Source organism: Ornithorhynchus anatinus, chromosome 3, assembly GCF_004115215.2.
Source record: "Ornithorhynchus anatinus isolate Pmale09 chromosome 3, mOrnAna1.pri.v4, whole genome shotgun sequence".
NCBI classification, from domain to species: domain Eukaryota; kingdom Metazoa; phylum Chordata; class Mammalia; order Monotremata; family Ornithorhynchidae; genus Ornithorhynchus; species Ornithorhynchus anatinus.
In genome coordinates this window covers 98,552,520-98,576,369 of record NC_041730.1, presented here as the reverse complement: position 1 = coordinate 98,576,369, position 23,850 = coordinate 98,552,520, and the positions used below count along the sequence as shown (strand labels likewise).

At 40.6% G+C, this 23,850-nt stretch overlaps 1 protein-coding gene across 5 annotated transcripts in view; it reads right to left on the bottom strand.

The window, feature by feature from the left end:
• Positions 1-23,850, bottom strand: part of ARID5B (AT-rich interaction domain 5B) — a 160,612-nt gene that overhangs the window by 15,525 nt on the left and 121,237 nt on the right. For 4 of the 5 annotated variants that reach the window (XM_001510035.4, XM_029059591.2, XM_039911545.1 and 1 more), the window contains 3 exons: positions 20,192-20,396; positions 18,270-18,322; positions 10,269-10,366 (listed from right to left, as the gene is read on the bottom strand). In XM_001510035.4, coding sequence (XP_001510085.2) covers positions 10,269-10,366; positions 18,270-18,322; positions 20,192-20,396 — 356 coding nt within the window. The remainder of the gene's footprint in view (positions 1-10,268; positions 10,367-18,269; positions 18,323-20,191; positions 20,397-23,850) is intronic. The other variant, XM_029059590.2, reaches the window with a different exon arrangement.

Genomic DNA, 23,850 nt, shown 5'->3' with positions numbered 1-23,850 from the left:
AGCGCTCAAAAAATATGACTGAATGAATCATATTTTATTCATTCAATCATATTTATTAAGTGCTTACTGTGTACAAAGGGAGAAGGCGCTGGTTTATTCGCTGGTTTGAGAAATGGGGCCACAGCGATTCCCAGAGACAGGATGGCTGAAAGGTGGATATACTTTCATTCCTCCAGATTACAGAATTAAGGCAGCAGGAATTGGCACAGATTTAAATGGGTTGCAGATTTCATGAAGGTGCATTGTCAACTGGTTTCCGCTCAGCAGTCTCTCATATCCTTTCTGGTGCTATAAAGATAATACACCACCTGCAATTTGCCTAAGAGACTTCTCGGGAGCAGGATCATTCACCTTCCAACCTGCCAGCAGTGACTTAATGTTTGCAGGCCTCCACTGAAAACTGATCCAACATCCATAGACTGTCAGATACCTGTAGGCAGGGATTATGTCTACCAACTGTTTTGTACTTCCCCCAGCATTTAGCACCAATAATTGCTTGGTAACCATCATCGATTGTCATCATCATCCTCAATGGCACTTACAGATCACCTAAGAGCAAAATACTTGGCACACTGGGAGAGTCTAAGAGAAATAAGATCCACGGCCTTGAGGAGTTTATAATCTGAACATAAATAAAAATATGCCACCTCCCACAGTGGAGACCCCCTGATATTAAGCTCCATACCTGAAGGCTGGAATTGATACCCAAATGAGCAGGGCATAAAAGCCAGAAAATATGATCCCTTAAAACCTGCCCTCCATATAAGTTCCACCCCAGAGGAGGCAGAGAACAATCAATCATTTTTACTGAGGACACACTGTGTGTAGAGTACTGTAATACACACTTGGGGGTGTAGAGTATAACAATACAATAGAGTTGGAAGACATTTTAATAATAATAATAATGATGATGGTATTTGTTAAGTGCTTATTATGTGCCAATCACTGTTCTAAACACTGGGGTAGATACAAGGTAATCAGGTTGTCCCACATGGGGCTCACAGTCAATCCCCATTTTACAGATGAGGTAACTTTCTCTGCCCACAATAATAATAACAATAATGTTGGTATTTGTTAAGCGTTTACTATGTGCCGAGCACTGTTCTAAGCGCTGGGGTAGATTCAGGGTAATCAGGTTGTCCTACATTAGGCTCAGTCTTAATACCCATTTTACAGATGAGGTAACTGAGGCACCGAGAAGCTAAGTGACTTGCCCAAAATCACAAAGCTGACAGGTGGCAGAGGTGGGATTAGAACCCATGACCTCTGACTCTTAAGCCCATACTCTTTCCACTGAGCCACGCTGCTTCTCTGCATAATGCGTTTACATTCTAGAAGGGGAGACAGACATGAATATAAATAAATTTTGGATCCATACTTAAGTGCTGTGGGGCTGAGGGAAGGGTGAAGAAAGGCAGCAAAGGAGAGTGACACAGAAGGGAGTGGAAGAGGAAATGAGGGCTTAGTCAGGAAAGTCCTCTTGGAGATGGATCTTCAAGAAAAGTTTGAAGGTGGGGAGAGTAATTGTCAGATACGAAGAGGCAGGGTGTTCCAGGACAAAGGGAGGACATGGGTGAGAGGTCGGTGGCGAGATAGACGAGATTGAGGTACAATGAGTAGGGTGACATTAGCGGAGCGAAGGGCGCGGGCTGGGCTGTAGTAGGAGACCAGCGAGGTGAGATAGGAGGGGGCCAGGTGATTGAGTGCTTTAAAGCCGATGGTAAGGAGTTTCTGTTTGATGTGGAGGTAGCAAAATTCAGTGGCCCACATGGGGAATGAACCCTTAAAACCCAATATCCCTCTGTCTGCGCTGGCAATCCCTTATGTCCCCTTACGGGGACAGGGCTGTTGAGGAGTGGTTCAGATCCATCACCCTATCAGCTAATGGGGATAGTCACAAATTTTTGGCTTTCTTTTCACTTCTTTAAAAGGAAGATACCATTGACCCTCACCACATAGACAAGCTGGAAAAAAACAATAAGCTGTTATTTCTATAGCATTGTAACCAGGGGGAGAGCCATGGAAGTGTAGTAATAGCTGAATCCCCATGGAATTGGGCTTTCTGAAAACCTTTGCTTGTCCATCTTCCCCTCTAGACTGTAAGCTCACTGGGGGCAGGAAATGTGTCTGTTATATTGTTGTGTTGTACTCTCTCAAGCACTCAGCACAGTGCTCTGCACACAGTAAGCGCTCACTAAATATGACCGATTGATCGATTCCTGTGGTATCGATGCCTGTCTACTTGTTCTGTTTTCTGTTGTTGTCTGTCTCCCCCTTCTAGACTGTGAGCCTGTTGTTGGGTAGGGATTGTCTCTGTCTGTTGCCAAATTGTACTTTCCAAGCTCTTAGTACAGTGCTCTGCACACTCTTAGGACAGTGCTCTGCACACAGTAAGCACTCAATAAATACGATTGAATGAATGCATGAAGGAAAGCCACGTAGAACGATGTCTCCCAAAGACTCTCCAATGTAAACTATCAATACTGATTTCTGTACCATGTCCAGCAGTTACCCCAAACATTTATCATTTAAACCAAACTCCAAATAACTTTCACAAAAACAAAATGTTCCAAGATGTTTTGAATGGAGAGCTAAGGATATGTTTTAATGGTAAACAATTACATTCTTCTGTCATCTGATACTTTTATTATTTTTTTTTTGGAAACATGCTTTCTGAATTTTCAATAGTTCCTTTGTTAAAGCATCTGTTACTCACATAATTGAAAAGATGTTTGTGCAGTGGCATGCTTGAGAGTACAGTTATTTAATCTTAATGATAAAGCCCTGAGGACAGAAAATCATAAGTAGAAACCTCTTGTTATTTATCAAAAAGAAAAAGGACCAAGACACCTAATCTATTCTCAAATTCAAATTCACGCTTGATGAAAACTATCAATACCGTATGTAACCTGCAGAGTTTTCTCAAATAGTGTGGCTGGAACTTAAGGGGAAAAGGTAGGGTGAAAGCCAAAATAAAAGAAGAGAGATAGAGCGACAAAGGAACACTGCTGTTTGGCAAGGTTTTTTTTTTGGGTCAAACAAAGAACTAGCTGTAGTTTACAGCATGACATACACACTTGATTAGTTTCTGCCTGAGGGTGTTTTCACACTCAGCAGTGTAAACTAAAACCTTCTATTAATTACAACTTGAATTGAAGACAAATCTAAGAATTATAGAAAATAGAGATTTTCATAGGCTTTTTTTTTAAGCCTGTTTTTCTACCTTGGAGCCTGACTAACTCTATTTATTTTAAAGTTTCTTGGAATGTCCACACATTAGAAAGTTATCTGAACTCTTTAAGAACACCAAGGAGTATTTGTGTGGAATGTAAAGCCCTCCTGTATTAAATTACCTCACAATATCCTTTGGGTAGAAAGTCTTTACAGCTGTTTAAAAGAAACCACTTTTGTTGATCTGACTTGGGTCCATTGTAAAAGAAGTTCTGTTCTGTGTTGAGGGAATATCAGCAGACTGGGGCTCTCCCATCTAAACTGCAGAAACCTGTGTTTGATCACCTGGAATTTCCTTGCTGATAAGGGGGCTTGTCTGTTCCAAGACCTGGGAGAAGGGGTTTAGGAAGAACACATCCCAAAGGAGTCAGCTGCTTTTCCGACTCTTCTGAAATGTGCTCCACCATGGACATAATAATAATGATAATAATAATAATAATTGTGGTATTTATTCAACGCTTACTATGTACCAAGCACTCTTCTAAGCATTGGGGTAGATACAAGGTAATCAGGTTGGGCACAGTCCTTGTCCCACATGGGACTCACAGTCTTAATCCCTATTTTACAGATGAGGTAACTGAGGCACGGGGAAGTGAGGCGACTTGTCCAACGTCACGGAGCAGACATGTGGCAGATCTGACATTAGAACCCATGTCCTCTGACTCCTAGGCTGTGCTCTTTCCACTAGACCATGCTGCTTCCCTGCTAAGCTGAACTGGATAAACAAACCTGATTCAGCAGAGCTGTGGCTTTGGCAATCAGGTCTGATGCACACACATCCACTCACATCCACTCACAAACATCACCATTTTTAGTTCTATGAGTTTGTGTTGCGCCGTTTCCTTTGAGAAAGAAATTCCCTCCGACAAGCTATCCCCATCTAGCAAAAATCCTACACCTTACAGTTTATAAGGCATCAATCAAAAGAGTTCCCTGAAATGGCTTCTCCCGGTAGGCATCAAAACCAATCACTCACGGATTGGGATTTTAAAAGCTCCCTCCACACCTAGCTGTCCCTCCACTGTGTGTGGAGGATGATAGCCATGGGAAAAATTGGCACCAACTGTTGAAATCACTCAAATGTCAGGAATGCTCATCCTCACATATATGCATTTCTTGAGAAAGGTTTTCTAGACCAGCCCATGAAAGTAAGTGGTTTCTGATATAATGGCTCTAACTAACTTCCCATGTGAAATACCAGTAGGATGATTTTTGTAGTCACATTCTTCAGGGTGGCTAAATCTTACAAGAGACTAGGAAGCTTGGAGAAGAGAATGTAGTTATTTTAAACTCATTACATCTTTCACATCATTTAGTAGATGGAGATCCAGGTACTCATATTTGAACTTCTCTGAAACTACACATCCTACTACGTCTTCCTCATAATAAACATGGAAGGTGAATGTTCCATCTGGATATCATTATTTCAGGACCCAAAGGACATTAGTTCAAGGGCCAGTTTATACCCCAGATAACTCTAAGTCTCCATTATCCCTCAAAATGGGAACTGCACCCTAAGAATGGTCACAGTGAAAGCTGAGGGTCTGATGCTAACCATGCATTCATTACACAAGAAAAACTTCATTGCTCAGTGTCTTTTTTCTCAAATACATTTGTTTATGATTTTGTTTCTAAATACTCAGAAAAGCACACATCATAAAGTACTTTTGTCTTAATGCTCTTTTTAAATCCCTAATAACAACTTCATGCACTCTACAGAAACAGACCATGTAATTTATTCAGGAAAATTAAAACCAGTAATCGGGTTTTTTGTGTGAAGGGATTTTTTTAAGAGAAGAAAAGAAATCCCCATGTGAAAGCACAACCATTAAAACTGCATTACTGTCCTAAAAAACAGACTAAAGAGCACTACTTAAAAGAGAAGTCAGCTTTCTTATTTGTTCTTCTATTGATAAAAGAAACAGATGCGGGATCCTGAAGTGAAATAAGTATTTCAGCAATGCACAGTTACGCAGCTTGGAGACTGTCTACCTAGCAGAAGTCTGGGTCAGTAGCCTATAGAATCATTTCATTATACTCCCGCCCCAGGTAACTATAAGTAAGAGTTTAGAACACTTTAATGTCCAAAATAACCACAATTCAAAAGCTTTGCTGAGTTTGAGACATCGACATAGCAACAGCCTCACGATGGGAAAGCATTAATGCTTTTTATATTGGTAATCATCTGTAACATGAGCAATTAAGTACAGTACTAATGGACTATGGCCAAGAGCCTGGTACTAATATTAAAAACTGACAGAGATGAATAGGTTTGGAAGTCAAACTAGGCTGACAAAGACATTTTTATGAAGTGCTTGGGCCTATTTGATTTAAACCAATCAGAGGCAGGTTCAGACTAGTTGGGCCTAGAGCGGCAATAATGCATTCACTGGCATTGTACGATTCCTGCTATGCTTTAAATAAAAACATCTTACTGATTCTCTTCAACAGCCTGCACTTTCATTATTACACTCATTAATAAACCAACAGTTACCCAGCTAATATACAAGTAACACTCACTGAGGCCCTGGCTACTTTTTCCCTTGTAAATTGAAAAATAAAATTTACTGGAAACATGAGCCATACTACATGAAAAATGAATCAGTGGATAAATTCATCCTAGCTCCCTTTCTTCTTTATCCTACTTTCTCCAGAAACAAACAAAAAAACAAACAAAAACATAGTCATTGCTGAGTTAAACGCAAGATTCAGCTGCCCAGAGAATAAGGAGCAACAAGCAGTGGTTTTTCTGGGTCCTAGAATTCTTGTCTGATGCGCAGCAGAGCTGCCAAGCAGTTTCTCAGTTTCCAGGGTTGAAATTTTAGGCAACTATGCTCAGTATGTGACAGTTCTACTGGGGAGGCCCTGCTCAACTCCCTCTATAGGAGGTAAAAACTTCCTAATCACTGTGGCCGTTCGCCTTCTAAGCCAGTTCTTGCCCCCTGTAACAATGAGCTACTGGAATGGCACTGCAGTCACAGAATAAATCCATTGTAACCAATACTAAAGTTTGGACGCCTCTCCAACTCATGCTCAGTTTCAGGTGGATGTACCCGTTTGTAGGAAAATGCGCAAAATATAAGGTAGTAGGTAGGAGAAGGCACTGAGGAAAGAGGAGAACAAAGAAACGGGGGCATGGATACTCCCCAGTTTAGATAATCAGTTCTGATGAGTTGAGAGTTGACTTGTCTCTTGACCTTTAGCTTGCTCATTACCAATTCCTGTATGGGAGCTTCCAGGGTCTGAATGTCCTGGTTGTCAGAGTATAAGAAAGGTCCTAGAATTAGTACTTTTAATCCCATTCTGATGCTTGATTTTTCTAGGACCATGGGAAAGTTACTTGACTTCTCCATGCTTCAGTTTCTTCATCTGTAAAATGGGAACCTGTTCTCCTTCCCCTCTGGATTGTGAGCTTCATATGGCGTAGGGATGGTGAATGATCTGATTACATTCCATCTACTTCAGCACAGTGCCAGAAACTTAACCAATGCCACAAATATTAATATCACTATTACTTTAGAGAAGCAGTGTGGCTCAGTGGAAAGAGCCCGGGTTTAGGAGTCAGAGGTTGCGGGTTCTAATCCCAGCTCCGCCGCTTGCCAGCTGTGTGACTTTGGGCAAGTCACTTAACTTCTCTGTGCCTCAGTTACCTCATCTATAAAATGGGGATTAAAAATGTGAGCCCCACGTGGGACAACTTGATCACCTTGTATCCCCCCCCGCGCTTAGAACAGTGCTCTGCACCTAGTAAGCGCTTAACAAATACCACCATTTATTTATTTTACTATTTGTAGGAGAGGCACCATGACCAGGATCCCTTTTGAGATATTCCACCCAAGTAGAGACCAATCATCATTAAATCGCTTTGCCTTTCGAAAAGGCATTATAGAAGGTTACTTGATTATCTACCCCGTTAGAGGAAATGACAAATTGACAAAGTATATTACATTCACATATGGGATTTAAAGAACTATATGTTTCTGATACCCAGGAATGGATCATAAAAGAGAAGCACTTTTACATGTGATTTGCATGAAGTGGAATGTATGTTTTATCATCACTGAATCTAAAATCTAAGTTTTTGGAAGGCAGGGAGAGCCATGAAGATGTTTTGTACAGCACTTAGCACATTAGGATTTACAGTAAAAATTCATTATAATTAAGTGTTCTCCTTGGAACACTTATCTATGTTCTAGCAGTACACTGGTACTGTGCATATTACAGGTCAGGGGAAGAAAAATGGTATTTTGAGAAGAAAGAATGCTTTCTAAAGTTAGGGATTAAGCTTGAATAACTGTACTCAAAAATGAAGCGGTCAGTAAGTAGCCAATGGCATGGCTTTTTAAACTACACTAGGGATCACGGTTAATACCACTGACCTGAAAATTTTTCTGTAATATTCCATGGTACCTTTTTTCCTACTAAAAAGGGCTCTTTCAAAAATATAGTGGCTATAACCTAATCCATTCCACTTTTAAAAAAAAGATCCTGAATCATCGCTCCATATACCACCTAGCAAGTCAAAATTTCTTTTTCTGCTAGAGGTAGGTGATTAAATTGACTGGCAAAAAGGAGCAGCCTCAGTTCAAGTGAGAGGAGGGAGTGAAGGAACTCAGAAGTGTAAGCTCCTCACTCTAGGCTTCAAAGCTCTCCATCACCTTGCCCCTTCCTACCTCTCCTCCCTTCTCTCTTTCTACCGCCCAACCCGCACGCTCCGCTCCTCTGCCGCCCACCTCCTCACCGTCCCTCGGTCTCGCCTATCCCGCCGTCGACCCCCGGGTCACGTCCTCCCGCGGTCCTGGAACGCCCTCCCTCCTCACCTCCGCCAAACTGATTCTCTTTCCCTCTTCAAAACCCTACTTAAAAATCACCTCCTCCAAGAGGCGTTCCCAGACTGAGCTCCTCTTCCCCCTCTACTCCCTCTGCCATCCCCCCTTTACCTCTCCGCAGCTAAACCCTCATTTTCCCCTTTTCCCTCTGCTCCTCCACCTCTCCCTTCCCATCCCCACAGCACTGTACTCGTCCGCTCGACTGTATATATTTTCGTTACCCTATTTATTTTGTTAATGAATTGTACATCGCCTTGATTCTATTTAGTTGCCATTGTTTTTACGAGATGTTCTTCCCCTTGACGCTGTTTATTGCCATTGTTCTTGTCTGTCCGTCTCCCCTGATTAGACTGTAAGCCCGTCAAACGGCAGGGACTGTCTCTATCTGTTGCCGACTTGTTCATCCCAAGCGCTTAGTACAGTGCTCTGCACAAAGTAAGGGCTCAATAAATACTATTGAATGAATGAATAAGCTGAACGGAAAGGATGCCTCTGGGAATTGTGTACCTGAAAGTCACTGGGCTGGCAGTACACAGTAGCTGCAGAACTGCACAAGCTTGGACACACTAGTACACAGATGCATATCCGTCAGTCAGTCAAATTTATTAAGCGTTTACTGTGTGCTGACCACTGTACTAAACACTTGGGAGAGTACCATATAACAGATACATTCACTGCCCACAGCAAGCTTTAGGAAAGTGATGTATGCAGTTTAGGAATGAGCCCTACCAAAGTCACATCTCCACGGAGCCTGTCCTGACTAATCTCTCATCTCCCCACCGTATCTCACCCCATGCCTCATACTGTATCTCCTATATATTTGAGTATGACCCTCTAAGCACTTGTAAGCTCAACTCACCCTCACTGCCACAGCACTTACGAACCTATCCTTAAATTCTGTTTCTTCTCCTTCCTGTAATCTATTTTCATGTCAATCTTCCACCATTAGATTGTAAGCTCCTTCAGGGCACGGAGCATGTCACTTTATTCTACTGTACTTTCCCAAGTGCTTATTCAGCACTCAACAGATACCACTGAGTGACCGAAGGAGGCTCCGACGTCTAATGGGATAGAGTCCCGCTCAGCGCAAAAAACTAATTTTCTTGTTTCTTAAAACTCTCCCCAAAATGTCTTCTCAGGAACAAGTTATGAAGGAGGCTAGGATAAACCCTACTACAAATTTCTCTCTGCATTCTTGCTACTGGGAAGCGATGACAAAATCTGACCAATTTTATGCAAGAACATCACATAAGATCTGGAATTTCTGATGTTCATAGAACACTGCTGAAATGCCAGTGAAGACAAGCCCTTAGCTATTAGCTGCATTTGCTAAATTTTGTTCAGGTTGCCATCTCCTCTTCTAGAGAGACAGCAGCTGTTAAAACAAAGGCACAATGTAACAGAAACCTGGCTCAAAAGCATTTACTGTATAAATGCATCTCCCCAGACCAACAATACCCGAAGGGAAGGGACAACTCCTTTAAAGACTTTTCATAGCTAGGTAGGATTCCTTGCCTCTCGAGTAAGGCTTTAGAAACTACATTTAAACAACGAAACGATCAGAGTAACGCCACCCTAAAATGCATTCTGAATATTTCAGGCTGATTTTTGGACTTGGCCTTAAATACTAAATGCTATGCGTTATGGATAGAAAGTTGTTTTCCAAATGTTGCATCGGGGACAACACGATGCAGTGTTGGTAACAGAAGAATTATTTCAGCACAGATTTCAGGTGTTTTGGGTCAAGGAGAGTGTATTTCAGTGCAAGTTTTCCTTATCGTGGCATCTATCATTGACCCAACTCCCATGGTAGAGAAGAATGTAGTGTACAAATATCAGATACTAATGGCCATTTGCCTTAAGCTAATAAAGTCCTCCACCTAATTTTTCAAGAGGCCATCTTCTCGGCTACCGGCCCCAGACACAACTGTGGGGGGCCAAATGCCATCCTAAGAAAACGAGATTTTTTCAAGACAGATTCCATGTAAGCCAAAACAGATGAACACCTTATTTTAGGATGTGTGACCTTAGAACGACATGCTCATGTTGAAATTACTGGGCGTTATGTTAATCCAAGTGCTGGAGAGAGATTTGCTGTGTCTTCAGTGGTCTTCGTCCTTCCTCTCTCTCTCTCTCTCTCTCACCTTTGACCCAAGGCTTCTGCAAATTACCATCCTATTAAACAAATGCTTGGATTAAATGTCTTACCTTTCATAATGTCTGCGAGTACATGTAGCAGCGCTTGTGCTCCCAGGATTCCCACCTAATTCATCATAAATATGTTTCCACTGTCGACGAGCTGTTATCTGCAAAAATGGCAATGAAGAGTGTAATCTTCTATCTTTAGAGATTCAACAGCATCGGCGTGCCCAGACTAGGCAACACTTAGAACAGTTTCTTTTCAAGAGGCCTGGAGCAGCCAGGGCATGAATGCATAGTGGTCTTAAGTTTTGCTTCTGGTGGGTTTTGTTTTTTTTTTACAATTCCATTCAAACCATTCTGTCCTAGAAATGTGAATTCTGCTTCCTGCTACTATATCAGAGCATCATTCAAGACATCTCATAGACCACAACAGCTAAATGTCTCCATGTTCATTCATCACCATCCTCTGTAAATCACCCCTAAGGGCACAAGAAAAAGGACCCAAACGAAACCCGAACTCAGCACAAACATAGATCAACTTGTGATTTTAAACGAATCAGGGAAATCACATTGGTTGTGGAATTCCTACCATCACAGACTGTATTTCCTTGCCTCTTCTTAAGTCCACCAAAACAAAACTGTAGTCGGTAACACTATATTTTTATCTGCCTAGGTCAGGAAAACATATACATCCAACACAAACAAATCTAAACATCCTCTACTGATACTAAGAGAACTGTGGGTTTCCCTGGCCAAGGGCAGAAAAGTTAGCATCTTGCAATATATTGAATTGCATTCCACAGTTTTGTATTCTGCACAGAAATTAAGATTCTACAAAATAACAGATGGACAATCTGGTAAAAGAATAGTTTAGGGAAACCACGTCATTAGTACATCTCTGCATGTCTAAGGTTTCTATGAAATAAGGAAGAAAGGGTAAATGCTCTCAGTTCCCTATAAAATGTTCCTAAGCAGAGTTGGTGAAAAACTGTCACTGAAATTGGGGGGGAGGGGGCAGGAGAAGTGGGGGCTTCCATTTCCAGGGGTGTTGTGGGTCCCGAGAGACAGAGACTTCTTTAGCGAATCCCACAGAGGCACCAGTGAAGTTCACTACGGAGCTAAAGGCAGCAATCAGGAAGAAAATAAATATCGCAACTTGCAATCTGAGCTCTGTAATTGTAATCTAAAGGGGAGGAGATGGGTGGTTAGATATTATAGGGTAAATGGTGGCTTTCCTGCTTCACATAAAAAGAAACCGTTCATTTTCATAAAACCTTTTCAACAAGCAAAAGTAGGCCTTGAGACAATATGTTATTTAGTATTGTTAAATTCCCTGGGAAATAGTCTCAAAGCTCTTTGTCTCGTGAGGCTTTATTAGAAATCACCCTCTCCCTCTTCTACCAGCAGGTAAAATTAAAATTAATATCCTCCTTTATTCATAGGAGGGTTTAGTTTACAATAATCAGAACTTAAAATATGCCTGTTAATAAGGAATTTATTTTAACTACCATTCTTTTCCAACCTGTTTAAAGAGAAAAATTTACTGTGACCTGATTCTTCTATTTACCAGGACTCTTTCTTCTCAAAGACTGTTGGAAGGAAGGAAACTAAGAAGAAATGACACAATTTGTCCTAACCAAACTTCTGGGGCCCTACATGTATGCTTCAGAACTATGGCACAATTCCTTGGATCACGGGAAACTGGCAGCAGACCTTTCGTGATGCAATGAATGTGTATGCATTCTTCTGCCCTTCTGCTTTGGGGGCTCAGCTATTGGGCCCATTTTGAAGCAGGCATCCAGTTTTATTATCTCCCATGGGAAAGTCATAGCAAGTCAAACCTTCCAGAAGTAGGTTGAGACTAATCTACTTACTTATTTGTTTTTGATACCTTGGTTTCTAGCAAGTGTGTTATGTCCTTATAAAAGTTTTTTTAGTTCTCCATTTTCGATTTTGGCCTTCTGTCTTCTCCCAGGGCAGGAACAAAGTACTATCTGAGTGGTACACTCAAAAGCCAAAAGGAAAAATACCACCCTGCTTGCCTTACTTAACCGCCTTTTTAGACCAACTCTTTAGCTGAAAGGTTCCCTAGCATTCTCTGTATGTATGCCATCTTTCTTGGTCAACTTCCCTTGGATTTCTGTGCTCCCTATACAAATGTCCTGTCTCCTAACCCTTTCTTCACTCTTCTTTTATTACCTCCCAGACTAGACATAGGCATAAATCGCATCCCCATTCTGAGAGGTTGAACTCCAGCTCCAACAGCAGAATACCACAAATAAAACTGGATGAGTTTTTATTCTTGGGTGTGTGGGGTTAATTAACTTAGATTTGCCAGAAATTACTGAGCGCTCTATTAAAGTACACATAGCCTTGAAAAAGACACTGAGGAGGAGTAATGCATTGATAAAGATGGGGAGAATCCTGTTCAGGGTGAGCTGAAGCTGTCAGCTGACGTCATTTTTAGCATCCCTGGGCGTTAATACGTGCTGGCAATGCTGACTAGGGAATCTGTACTTGCCTCCTCTGCTAAGTGGAGAGGTTTTCAAATAGAATTGTATATTTAATCACAAATCCTGTTAATAAGATTTCATCTGGAGTGAAGACAGGAGTTCTGGCAAGATTATCTGAGTTTTCACTGCTTCACGGTGTCGAGCCCAGGATCCTTGAACAAGCCCTGACCACATCTATGGCAAAACCTACCTCTTTCCCCAACGAGAGCATAAAAATGGGTTAGTTGCCCTGTTCTGAGTTCCTGGGTCACTTTAACACAGGGGGCTTTAGGAGAGAGCCACTCAAAAATAAGTCCGTACTTATTTAAACGTATACAAATATAAAACATATGATCTATGGTTCAGGGTATACGATGGCAGTTTTATGGTTAAGAAGGGGCTATGTTGAATTAAAACTCTAGGCTATGAGTTTTAATAGTAAAATGCAGGAGCGGAGTGGCTTTATGTTAATTAAAAGGCAAGTTTAGCCTTGCTGACGGTCAGGTGGAAAGAGTACTGCTCTGAGAATCAGGAGGCCTGGGTTCCAGTCCTGGCTGTCTGAAGCTGGCTAATTTGGGCCAAGACCACACATACATTTCTCAATGTGTTTCACCCCCGACACCTACTTGCTCATTGATTGGCAGGGACAAGACAGCAGGAGTGGCTCTGTTCAAGTCACTAACACTCTAATTAATTCCTCTGTGCAGGACTGAGGTTTATCTGTCATTCCTCCTGGAAGATGCCATTAAAAGCCAAGTTTACTAATAGTAGTAGAGCACTAATTGCCTCAATGACATATTTTTTTAATTAGGAAAAAGATTTGTATGAGGAGGCTTCATGATAGCTAACATCCCCCTGTCTCAAGAGAGAGTTTATCTGGTGGTCCCAGTGGGGATCAAGCCCTTCACATCTATGTATGTTAAAAATCTCTTTAGATTCTGCTTCTGCAAATGTTCAAAGTGCGCAATTTTCTTCTTTTATTATATCCCCAAGCTCTTTGCTCCCATCAGCTGTCTATTAAGTTCTTGCTGGTTTTATATCATACTGCGATTTTCCAAAGTACCAGGGTCTTCGAGCATCAGTCTCTCCCCATTTAAGGGAGGTAGAGAGAAATGTTTTTGGACAACTTTCTCAAGATTCATTACACAAAAACCACCTCAAGGGCCAATTTAAACTCGCTGTGGGCAGGGACTGTCTCTCTTTACTGCTGAATTGTACTTTCCAAGTGCAAAATACAGTGCTCTGCACCCAGTAAGTGCTCAATAAATATGACTGAATGAGTGAATGAATTTGAACTAAGGCAATAACTCATGTGTTATGGGCTTAGGTAGCTAAAGGGAGCCATTCGTCACACTGATGACAAATTCACAGGTACAGTTATCGCTGTGTGTGTGTGTGTGTGTGCACGTGTGTGTGTGTGTGTGTGAAAGAGAGAGAGAGAGAGATTGATTAACTGATTAATCAGGACTGGTGGAAGATTCAAGTAGTCTGGATTAACACCAGTTATTTCTTTGGCACAGGAAGACTCTCGCAAAATACTTTCCACTAGCCTCCGTGACAACTGACTGGTTGCCGTAAGACCCTAACCAACCCTGGGGGGATGGCGGAAGCAGCACAGACCTCCTCAAGAAGCAGCAGATCTCATGGCCCATCAGGCTCCTGAGGCCCAGTGAGCAAAGAGAAGCGTTTCTGGTAGTGAGGTGGGGACCTGAACCGGCCGAGCCTGACTCAGGAAATTCAGTGACAGCGGAATGACGTCACTTCCCCAGTTGATCTCTCCCAAACAGCATTGCTCAGGACACCTTGAAGCCTTAACTGTATTCAAGGAAAATGCCTTTTTTTTTTCCTGGTAGCACTCCAGGAACTCTAGCCTTTCAAAATTGCATGACATCATTTCTGGCCCAGGGAATTTCAAATTAAGCAAGAGGTTTGTCTGCCCAGAGAACCGAGGTCTTATTTGGTGCATGTCACAAGAATGATGTCAGTCCCGGACATCACATGGACAATACTGGTTCAGAGAATTGAAGCTTTTTTAGTCGTGATAAGAGGTGAGCTCACTGAAGGCCTTAGGACATGGTGTTGACTGTCCTCATCTCAATGTCCCCAGTCTGGGAATCTATTAAGTGGTTCACTCAACATCCTCTTGTCAGTTTTTGACTCTTCATCACACCGCAGCCAAAAGAAGGATCAGGCTCTCATACCGACCGAGGGATTTTCTGGAGGATAATCGTTTCGACCCCACGACTGAAGTGAGGGGTGGATTGGGCCTCTGAGAGCATCCTCGCTCCAGCCTTGACCATCCACTGGCTCTGTGCTCCCTTCAACACAATCAGAAGGAAAAGTCTGAAGTGGCTGTGAAGTGAGCGTGCAACTGACAGTCTTCCCTTTAGTTCCAATGAATTATTTTTGCGGAAAATTAAATCTATCCAAATTCATTTGTGGCTTCTCAACGTAAGGATTTGCAGATAACGCATCCATTACCAGATCTAGAGCAAGAGGCCACTGGGAATTGTGCTTAGGCTACAAGTTGGAGAACATAAAGGTTGGAATCAAATACCGTCTGTCTTTAAATTTGTCATTCAATCTGAGGGATGTGAAGGACTAAAACAAGATGATCCCACAATATGAAACTCAAACCAGAAGTTTTGAAATAGTTTATAACCACGAACAAAAACAAGCCAATTAAAATGGCTTATTTTATAACCAGGACAGATTCCAGGGAGATGTCTCTATCCCATCACATGAGTTAGAAACAGAACAGCTAAAGCTCTCTCAAAGTTTTACACTTGTGGATTCCTCAAGGCTGCCTGTATTTTCTTTCATCAGTTCCTTTCTGTCTCTTGCATGAGTTCACATTAAACATATTTTCTACAGAAATCAAGAAAAAAAATCAAGGCATTTTCAATCTTGATAGTAAGGTACTGTGGCCTACCCTGCAGCAACAGATCCTGGGGAAATGCCCATGAATATACCTAGTAATCCCAAAACCAGTTCATGGGGAGATTCAAATATCTCAAACTACGATGACTATCACTTGGACAGATCAAGAAGGAATGGGATTCAATTTTAATATGAGCAATTTATATCTGTTCCCAAGAATGGAGACTTGAGCATGGCTACGGCCTTGTACCTTAAAATAGGGCTGAACCAAGGCAGCCTGAACTTGCTGGGTCAGTGAAGTCCTGCCTGAAGGGGTGAAAACATGGATGAAAGCCAATAAGAGTGGTATTTCTCACCCCAATTAGTGAAGATTTCACACTCACTCTTCTCACATGGGTGGGGACTATCTCCATTATGTGGTGAGCTCCATGTGGGCAAGGAAAGTGTCTTTTGTTTTTGTCTACTTTCCTAAGTGTTTACTATCAACCAATCAATTGACGACACTTACTGAGCACTTATTTTGTGCAGAAACTCTACTAAGTGCTGTGAGAGTACGATACAACAGAGCTTTAAAAGGAGTTTAGGGTCTAGAGGGGGAGGCAGACATTAATATAAATATGAATTACGAGATGCGTACTTAAGTGTTGTAGGGCTGAAAGGGCATATCGAGGGTATGTCAAGTGAAAATAGACAACGCTGAAGGAAGAGGGAGTAAGATAAAAGAGGACTTAATCGGGAAAGGCTTCCCGGAGGAGATGTGATTATAATCAGGCTTTGAAGGTGGAGAGATTGGGGAGAGTACAGTGCTTTGAAATCAGTAGGTGCTCAACAGATATCACTTCTCCTGTAATGTGATACAAGTGATTCCCTACACCTCTCAAGCTAAAACATCGTCCTTCCATCAATCAATCCATATATAGTATTTACTGAGCGCTTACTGCGTCCAGGGCCTGTATAAGTCTTGGAAAAGCACAATACAATAAAACTGGTAGACAGAATCCCTGCCCACAAGGAGCTTAGAATCCACAGGGAGAGAGCGGCATTAAAATAAATTACAGATAAGGGAAACTGTAAGGTATAAGACTTTGTACAAAGTCTTATACATAAGTACCATGGGGCTGGGATGAATATCAAAGTGCAAAGGCATCATAGAAGAGAAGGGGCAGTGCTAGACTGTCAGTTTGTTGAGAGCAAGGAGTGTGTCTATGAACTCTGTTATAATGTACTCTCCCAAGTGCTTAGTACAGTGGTCTGCACACGGTAAGCACTCAGTAAATATGAAGGACTGACTGACTGATTTCTTAAAGGGTATACTGGTGGATCTGGCTAACCCCTGATCTAACGAGATGCCATGAGCAGCTATTCCCTAGGCCCATCAAAAGCCTCAACTCTGTATGTCAGAATTACACGTAGATAGATAAATACACAAGTACATATAACCTCTGTAGGTTTAGACTCATACAGAGTCACTTTACAAAGGGCATGGTGGCTGCAATTCATAAAGGTCTAGGAAACATACTTAATCTGTGTTTTAATACAAAAACTATATTCACCTCTCAAGAAACACATACCATAGGGAAAATAAAATCGATACATGCACACATACACACACATGAAAAGAGACCAAGTCAAAATATACAGCAAACATATCTAGGGTAAATGATATTCTGTGCCACATAAAACCTATCATCTTCTCCTCCCTCCCCCTGGCCCCCAAGCCTATTACATCAAACTATTATATTAGTTTACGGAGCAGTATACTTTATCTGGCAAACATACTGGTTATTACATTTAAGCTAAAATGAATTTCATTTTCTTGATTTTGTGTCTTATTGTCATTTTACTAGAGTAGAGATAATCCAGATTACTTTTTAAGGAAACAAAAAAATAATTTCTTATTCAATTGCAGTAAAAACTGTACAACTTAATCAGATCATATTGTGCAAAGAAAATATTTCCAATGACGACATCTTATGTCAATTGGTTTTATTGCAGATGTCATCTCTATGTGCTATATTAATGCAGCTCTTTCTTCTATTTCAAGATTTTAATCAAAATTTGTTGCTCTAACATTTTATTGGTTCAAAATACATGCTGTAAAATCCATGGGCATCCAATTTTCTTGTGAGCTAAAAATAAACTGTTCATGTCAGATAGAGTTAGCTCATAAAAAGTGTCAGAGACTTTTTTTCTGAATTACTTTGATAACTTCCTGTTTATTTGGTATTGACCCCTGTCTAATAAAGCTTCTTTTTTCCTTTTTGCCCTAGCAATAGGAGAAGATCCTGTTGTATTCTGTTCCTTAATGGCCAATACTGATTACTTTTGAAAGCCTTTAATACACTTCCCATATTAGACATGAACAGATGTCAGGTATGTTGCCAAGTGAAATTTCTTTTATGCAATCTTGGCTTGTTGTACAATAATAGCCCTTTCTCAACATGGGAAAAAATTACAGACCCAACTAATTTCCTTGACAAGGAAGAGTTACATATGTTTTCCACTTGTAGTTTTTACGACAAGTTTACAATTTTGCCAAACCTGGAACTAATTGGGACCATTTCCAAGAGCGACCCAATAAACCTCCAGTGTGTACAGGCAAAATGATTGTTTGCTTTTGCATTTTCTCCATTTTTGTCAAACTGGGGAAAGTTAGATTGCACAATTATTTCATTTAAGTTACTTAAACACTTACTGTTTCATATCCTCCCAGTTTTTGAGCAGCTTGAAACATAGTCCAAAGGTTAACTGTTAGAGGGACAATAAGTATTTAGATAAGCATTGCATTAACATATTTCAAAATATCGTCAATCAAACATTTATTTTCCAATGAGAGAACCCGAAATGCTAAAACACCCCAGAGAGATATATTTGTGGGAAACGATTTAACATCAAGATATACTGCTCTTAAAATATTTCTTATGGCCAATTAATAGAGCTGCAGAATGATATTGCTTTCAGGATAAGAAACACAGAATAGTTTTAGGTCTTTGGCTATCACTCAATCGTCCTTAGAAAAAAGCCTATTATTTTCAAAACAGAGTTCAGCACTGGGCTAGTATAAAGAATCCATTGATTAAGCCATAATACATTATCTCCTCTCAGTTAAGAACTCCCATAATCAATATATTACATATCTTTTAATGTGGCATTACTCTTAAAATAAAATAACTGATGGCTCTACCATATTAAAGGGCCATTCTATATTTCAGAAGAGTTTGGTGACTTCCACTGCACATACACACATATTTCAAACTAGGGTCTGAAATAATGGAGCAGATCACAGAGGGCAGAAAGTATTCGTTCACAGAGGAATTGAAAGGTGAATTGCGGGTGTACTGGCTCAATCCACAAACTCATTTGGGTCTGCAATTTCTTTTTTCAAGGTTTTCTTTGCCATGTTTGCACATATTTATGATGTTAAGCAAATATACCTAACTGCTAACAACCTCTGTTCATTTGAGCAAAATAGCACGGAACATGACATGGCCAGAACACTGGGTAGATTAGAAATATTTTTGAACTTCAAGTAATTTCTTACTAGGGGGCTGAAGAATAAAATGAAAATCAAGAAGTGGTCTTTGACACAAAACGTTCTCAAAGCCTCATTGAACCCTGTTCTGTTTCAAAGCCATCAGGAGCTTTGCTTAGGCCTTGATTTAATCTGAACCAATGCATAATGCAACAAAGCTGTTCATAGTACATTAATTTTACTTCTATTTCAAGCAACCAGTTTTCAGACAAACATTGTAATCATTCGTAGTTATATAAGTTTATAATGGCTGCTAGAGTTCTGGTGCAATCAGTGCCAATCGCTATTAGGTATGTAAATTGTTATGTAAAACATACAGGTTTGACATTCTTCATCAAAATAACACATGGTTTTCATCTCAGAAGATGCGTTTAGGGAAATAATATTTCAACCATGGATTCTTCTCTCTGGGCACACTGAATCCACTGGCAAAATTTACAGTTTGAAAATCAAAAAGAGTGCTGTGTTTCCTCTCTTCCTTTACAGGATTCTGTCTTTCTCATCGGCTCTGGTTTTTCCATCAGCCACAAGAAACTCCACAGCATTTGAAATTTACCTGTCAGAGCATTTTAAATATGCCCTTCTATGTTCAATACTGTGGATTTCTTGTGTCTTCTGAAGTCAGCTATTTGTTATCTATACACACATTTTGAGCTGGGAAAACATGCTTTCCCTTTGTGACTGTTCTGACCACCTTTAAATGTCTTCCTTTAATATCTGTCTTTTCACAGGCAACATCTGTGCATAATAAAGCTACGTCATATTATTATCTCAGAAGAAAGGCATTTAGGTTGCTGCAGATTGACAAAACAGAAAACTAGAAACTTTCAACATGCCTATTTCCAGTCATAATCAGTGGATTTAAGCCTATAAATATCTCACAGCAACTGCCCCAAAAGGGAGAGATGTAAATCTAGAGGGAAGAGATCAGTGCCTGCCATAGGAAATGTATAGCTCCAGTATAAACACAAGTCACTTAACCTAAAATCGGGTTTTTCAAATAATCTGTGTGAAAATGCTTTTCATGAAGGACCTGAACAATTTTAGAAATGGCAAAAGAAATAGGAACACAAAAGTATACTTACTCTGTTTGAAACCTAAATAGGGAATTCGTTCTATTGGTGTTTTTCTTTCTTTCATGTATTTATAAAGTGCCACGAGAAATGCCTGTTCATCTGCCCTGCATTCTTCACCAATGGCAACCTTCGATTTGTCTTCGCTCAAGCCTTTCTTACAGTTATTATGGTTGGTCTTGGGCTTGGCCAAAGTTGCTTTGGCTTCACATTTCACCTGGAAAAGGAAAATACACCACATCAAATCTGGACGTGGAACAGTTCTGGACCTTTCGTTCAGAGCTGAGGCCAAAATTTTCATCAAGCAGAGTGGACTGAGACAATCCATTCCATCTAAAAAAGCTAGCTGTCCAAAATGACATTTAGCCAAGCAGAACCTGTCCTTCCCCAAATGTGTGAATGGTTACATTTTTATGGGGCTATCCACTTAAAACACTGTGGTCTTCCGCTGAAAATCTTTCCCAGATCCCAATGCCTCTTTGTTTCATTTTTTAAAGAGACCGTCACTTTGACGAGTGAGATGCCCATACAGCCTCCATGTTTCCTGGGTCCTACCCAAGCCATTAACTCCCTTTATGCCTTTTGCAGCAACCTCTGAAAAACTATGCAAGAAAAGTCAGTGAGATCAGGAACCTTACGGAAGTTAAGAAAATGGAACTGGGCTGGTTTTGCCTTAGTTGGGAGAGAATAAAACCATCTCATTTGTCAAATATGCCTGATCTGGGCCCCTTCATGGACACTACCCTTGGAGATTTACTTTATTGAGGGCACATCTCCTCCATGAGACCTTTCCTGCCTAAGCCCTCCTTTCCTCTGCTTCCATTCCCTCTGAGTCACTGTTCCCTTTAGTCATCCCTCCTCCCAGCCCCACAGCTCTTATGTACACATCTGTAATTGATTTATTTAGATTACTGTCTGTATCCCCTTCTAGACTGTAAGCTCCTTGTGGGCAGGGAATGTGTCTGCTTATTGTTATACGGTCCTCTCTTTAGCGCTTAGTACAGTGCTCTGCACACAGGAAGTGTTCAATAAATATGACTGACTGACTCCCCGATTGTGAAAACTGGATTCCCATGCAGCAGGTAAGAGATGCTTTATATTTCGATATGTGTTATGCTTTTGCTTTTAATCAACCATGAGGATAAAATTTTCATTATTAATAATAATGATAATGGTATTTGTTAAGCATTTACTATGTGTCAACCAATGCATTAAGCACTGGAGGAAATACAAGATAATCATGTAGAGGACACAGTCCTTGTCCAATATGAGGCTCAAAGTCTAGATTCATTCATTCACAAGTGCTTGGGAGAGTCCTATATAGGAATAAGCAGACATATTCCCCACCCAAAGTGAGCTTCCAGTCTAGAGGGAAGGGAGAACAGGTATTGAATCCCTATTTTACAGGTGAAGAAACAGAGGCACAGAGAAGTTAAGTGCCTTGCCCAAGTTCACAAAGCAGACAAGTAGCAAAAGGGGTTTTAGAACCCAGGTTCCCTCAATCCCAGGCCTGTGTTCTTTCCTCCTAGGCCACACTGCTTCTCGATTACTTTATTTTAATGAAGAAATCAGCTCAGAACCTATAGATGGCTTGTGGAAAGCTCAGGAAATAAATAATACTGGTGCACTGTGCCATATTCTTCTAGCCCAACTCCTTGGACAGGTATGGAAGTTCACATATTGAGAAGATGACCTAATGTTTCTTCCTCACTGACATGAGCTATGAGCGGCCTTTGATGACTGTTCAATATATCATCAGGTTGCAAACCTTCCCTCTTTTAATTGTGAAAAGAGAAAGCACCAAGAGTCAGATTTTCAGGCTAAATGATTCTATGGGAAACTTCTATAACCCAAATATTTTCATATTCGCTTTCCACTTGCCCACATCTTTATGGGAAAAGAAGAGGGATGAACAAAGGGAAAATGTTACAAATAAAGCTGTCCCTCTCATTCTGCATTCCCTCAGATTTGCTAGTTTCATTTATAAAATAAAAACCATTTTTTTCCCCAACACTACACATGTACAAGGCCATGACTATTTATTAAATGGATACATATCCTGTTTAGAGTTTTATTTATCACTTACCCCCTAGAGTAATTTTGCTGAATTGTTTAATATCCTTTTGCCTGGTACTGGAAAATAATACTTCCTACAATTGCAACTTATTGAGCAGTGCCTTTTGGTCAGATTTTAATTTTTTAAGAGGCCGTTGTACTGTGATTAAACCATTTTTCACTGTAGATCTATTACTTTCTTTTTTCCAAACTCCAGATCCTTGTAAAATAACACAGAAACTTACACCACATAATATTTGCATTGTATACAATTTCAATGTCACCACTTGGATCTTAATTTCCAGTATGAATCTATAATTTTCAAGACTTCATTTAAATCATAAATTAATTCCAGTCTGTAATCTGCATCTGACTATAGTCTGGGAATCATCTTTTAAATATTAAGTTTCCAGTCAAAACTTGCAATTTAGAAACACATTTTAATCAAGTTCAAGGCAATAGAGAGTCTAGGATTTAAAACGGTGATTTACATATGTGCAAAGTTAAAAATAAAGTGCACATGAAATTTGGAATGTAGAAAGGCAATTTGATTTTTATCTATTACACAATGAGAGAAAGAAAGAATACAAATGGAGACAGATTTGGGAGGAGTCTGATTGTTAAAGGCACACAGCCACAGGCTTAAGATACAGAGCAAAGGTAGTTACCACGATATCCAAAAATTGCATGGACTCCACAATGAACAAAATGTTCCTAGGTTTATTGGGCAAATTCCGGGTTGGAGACAAAGAAGTCAACCCCACGTGAACATTTTCCTCATCCGCGGACCACCATGTCAAGAAGACCATGACAATCTTGAACAATTATCCATTTTAAGGTCAGTCTCATAAATCCACTGTCCAATGCGTGAGACTGCAAATGTTTTCTATTTTCTGATACTTTTCCTCCTTCCCGCTAGATCGACCCTGCTTTTATGTTTCTCATGAGATGGTTTCTGAGAGGACTAAGACTAGTCCATCCTTTTACTTTACCTTGGAAAGATCCCAATTTCCATCTTTCAGCTCATAGCCGCTTACCATAACTCCACACACACTGCCGTCAACTGGACTAAAACCTCATGCAATAATTGTAAGTTTATAGGAGACTCTTGGCTGATATGAATGTGTTCAGCAAAGCTAGCAATTTCCACTAAATACCTCTGTTGGGGGAAGTGGGGGCTGCTGTTCCTAAAGAGGGTGCTCTAAAGCAAGAGAAAAATTCTGATTATAATAATAATTGTGGGCTAAGTGCTCCAGCGCTTAGAACAGTGTTTGGCACATAGTAAGTGCTTAACAAATACCATCATCATTATTATTATTACTGTACAACTTGAACTCTTCTAAGCACTGGGGTAGATACAAGATAATCAAGTCACATCGAGTCTGAGAAGCAGCATGGCTTAGTGGACAGAGCACGGGCCCCGGAGTCAGAAGGTCATGGGTTCTAATCCCTGCTCTGCCACTTGTCTTCCTTGTGACCTTGGGCAAGTCATTTCACTTCTCTGGGCCTCAGTTACTTCATCTGGAAAATGGGGATTGAGACTGTGAGCCCCACATGGGACAGGGACAGTGTCCAATCCCATTTGCTTGTTTCCACCCCAGTGCTTAGAACAGTGT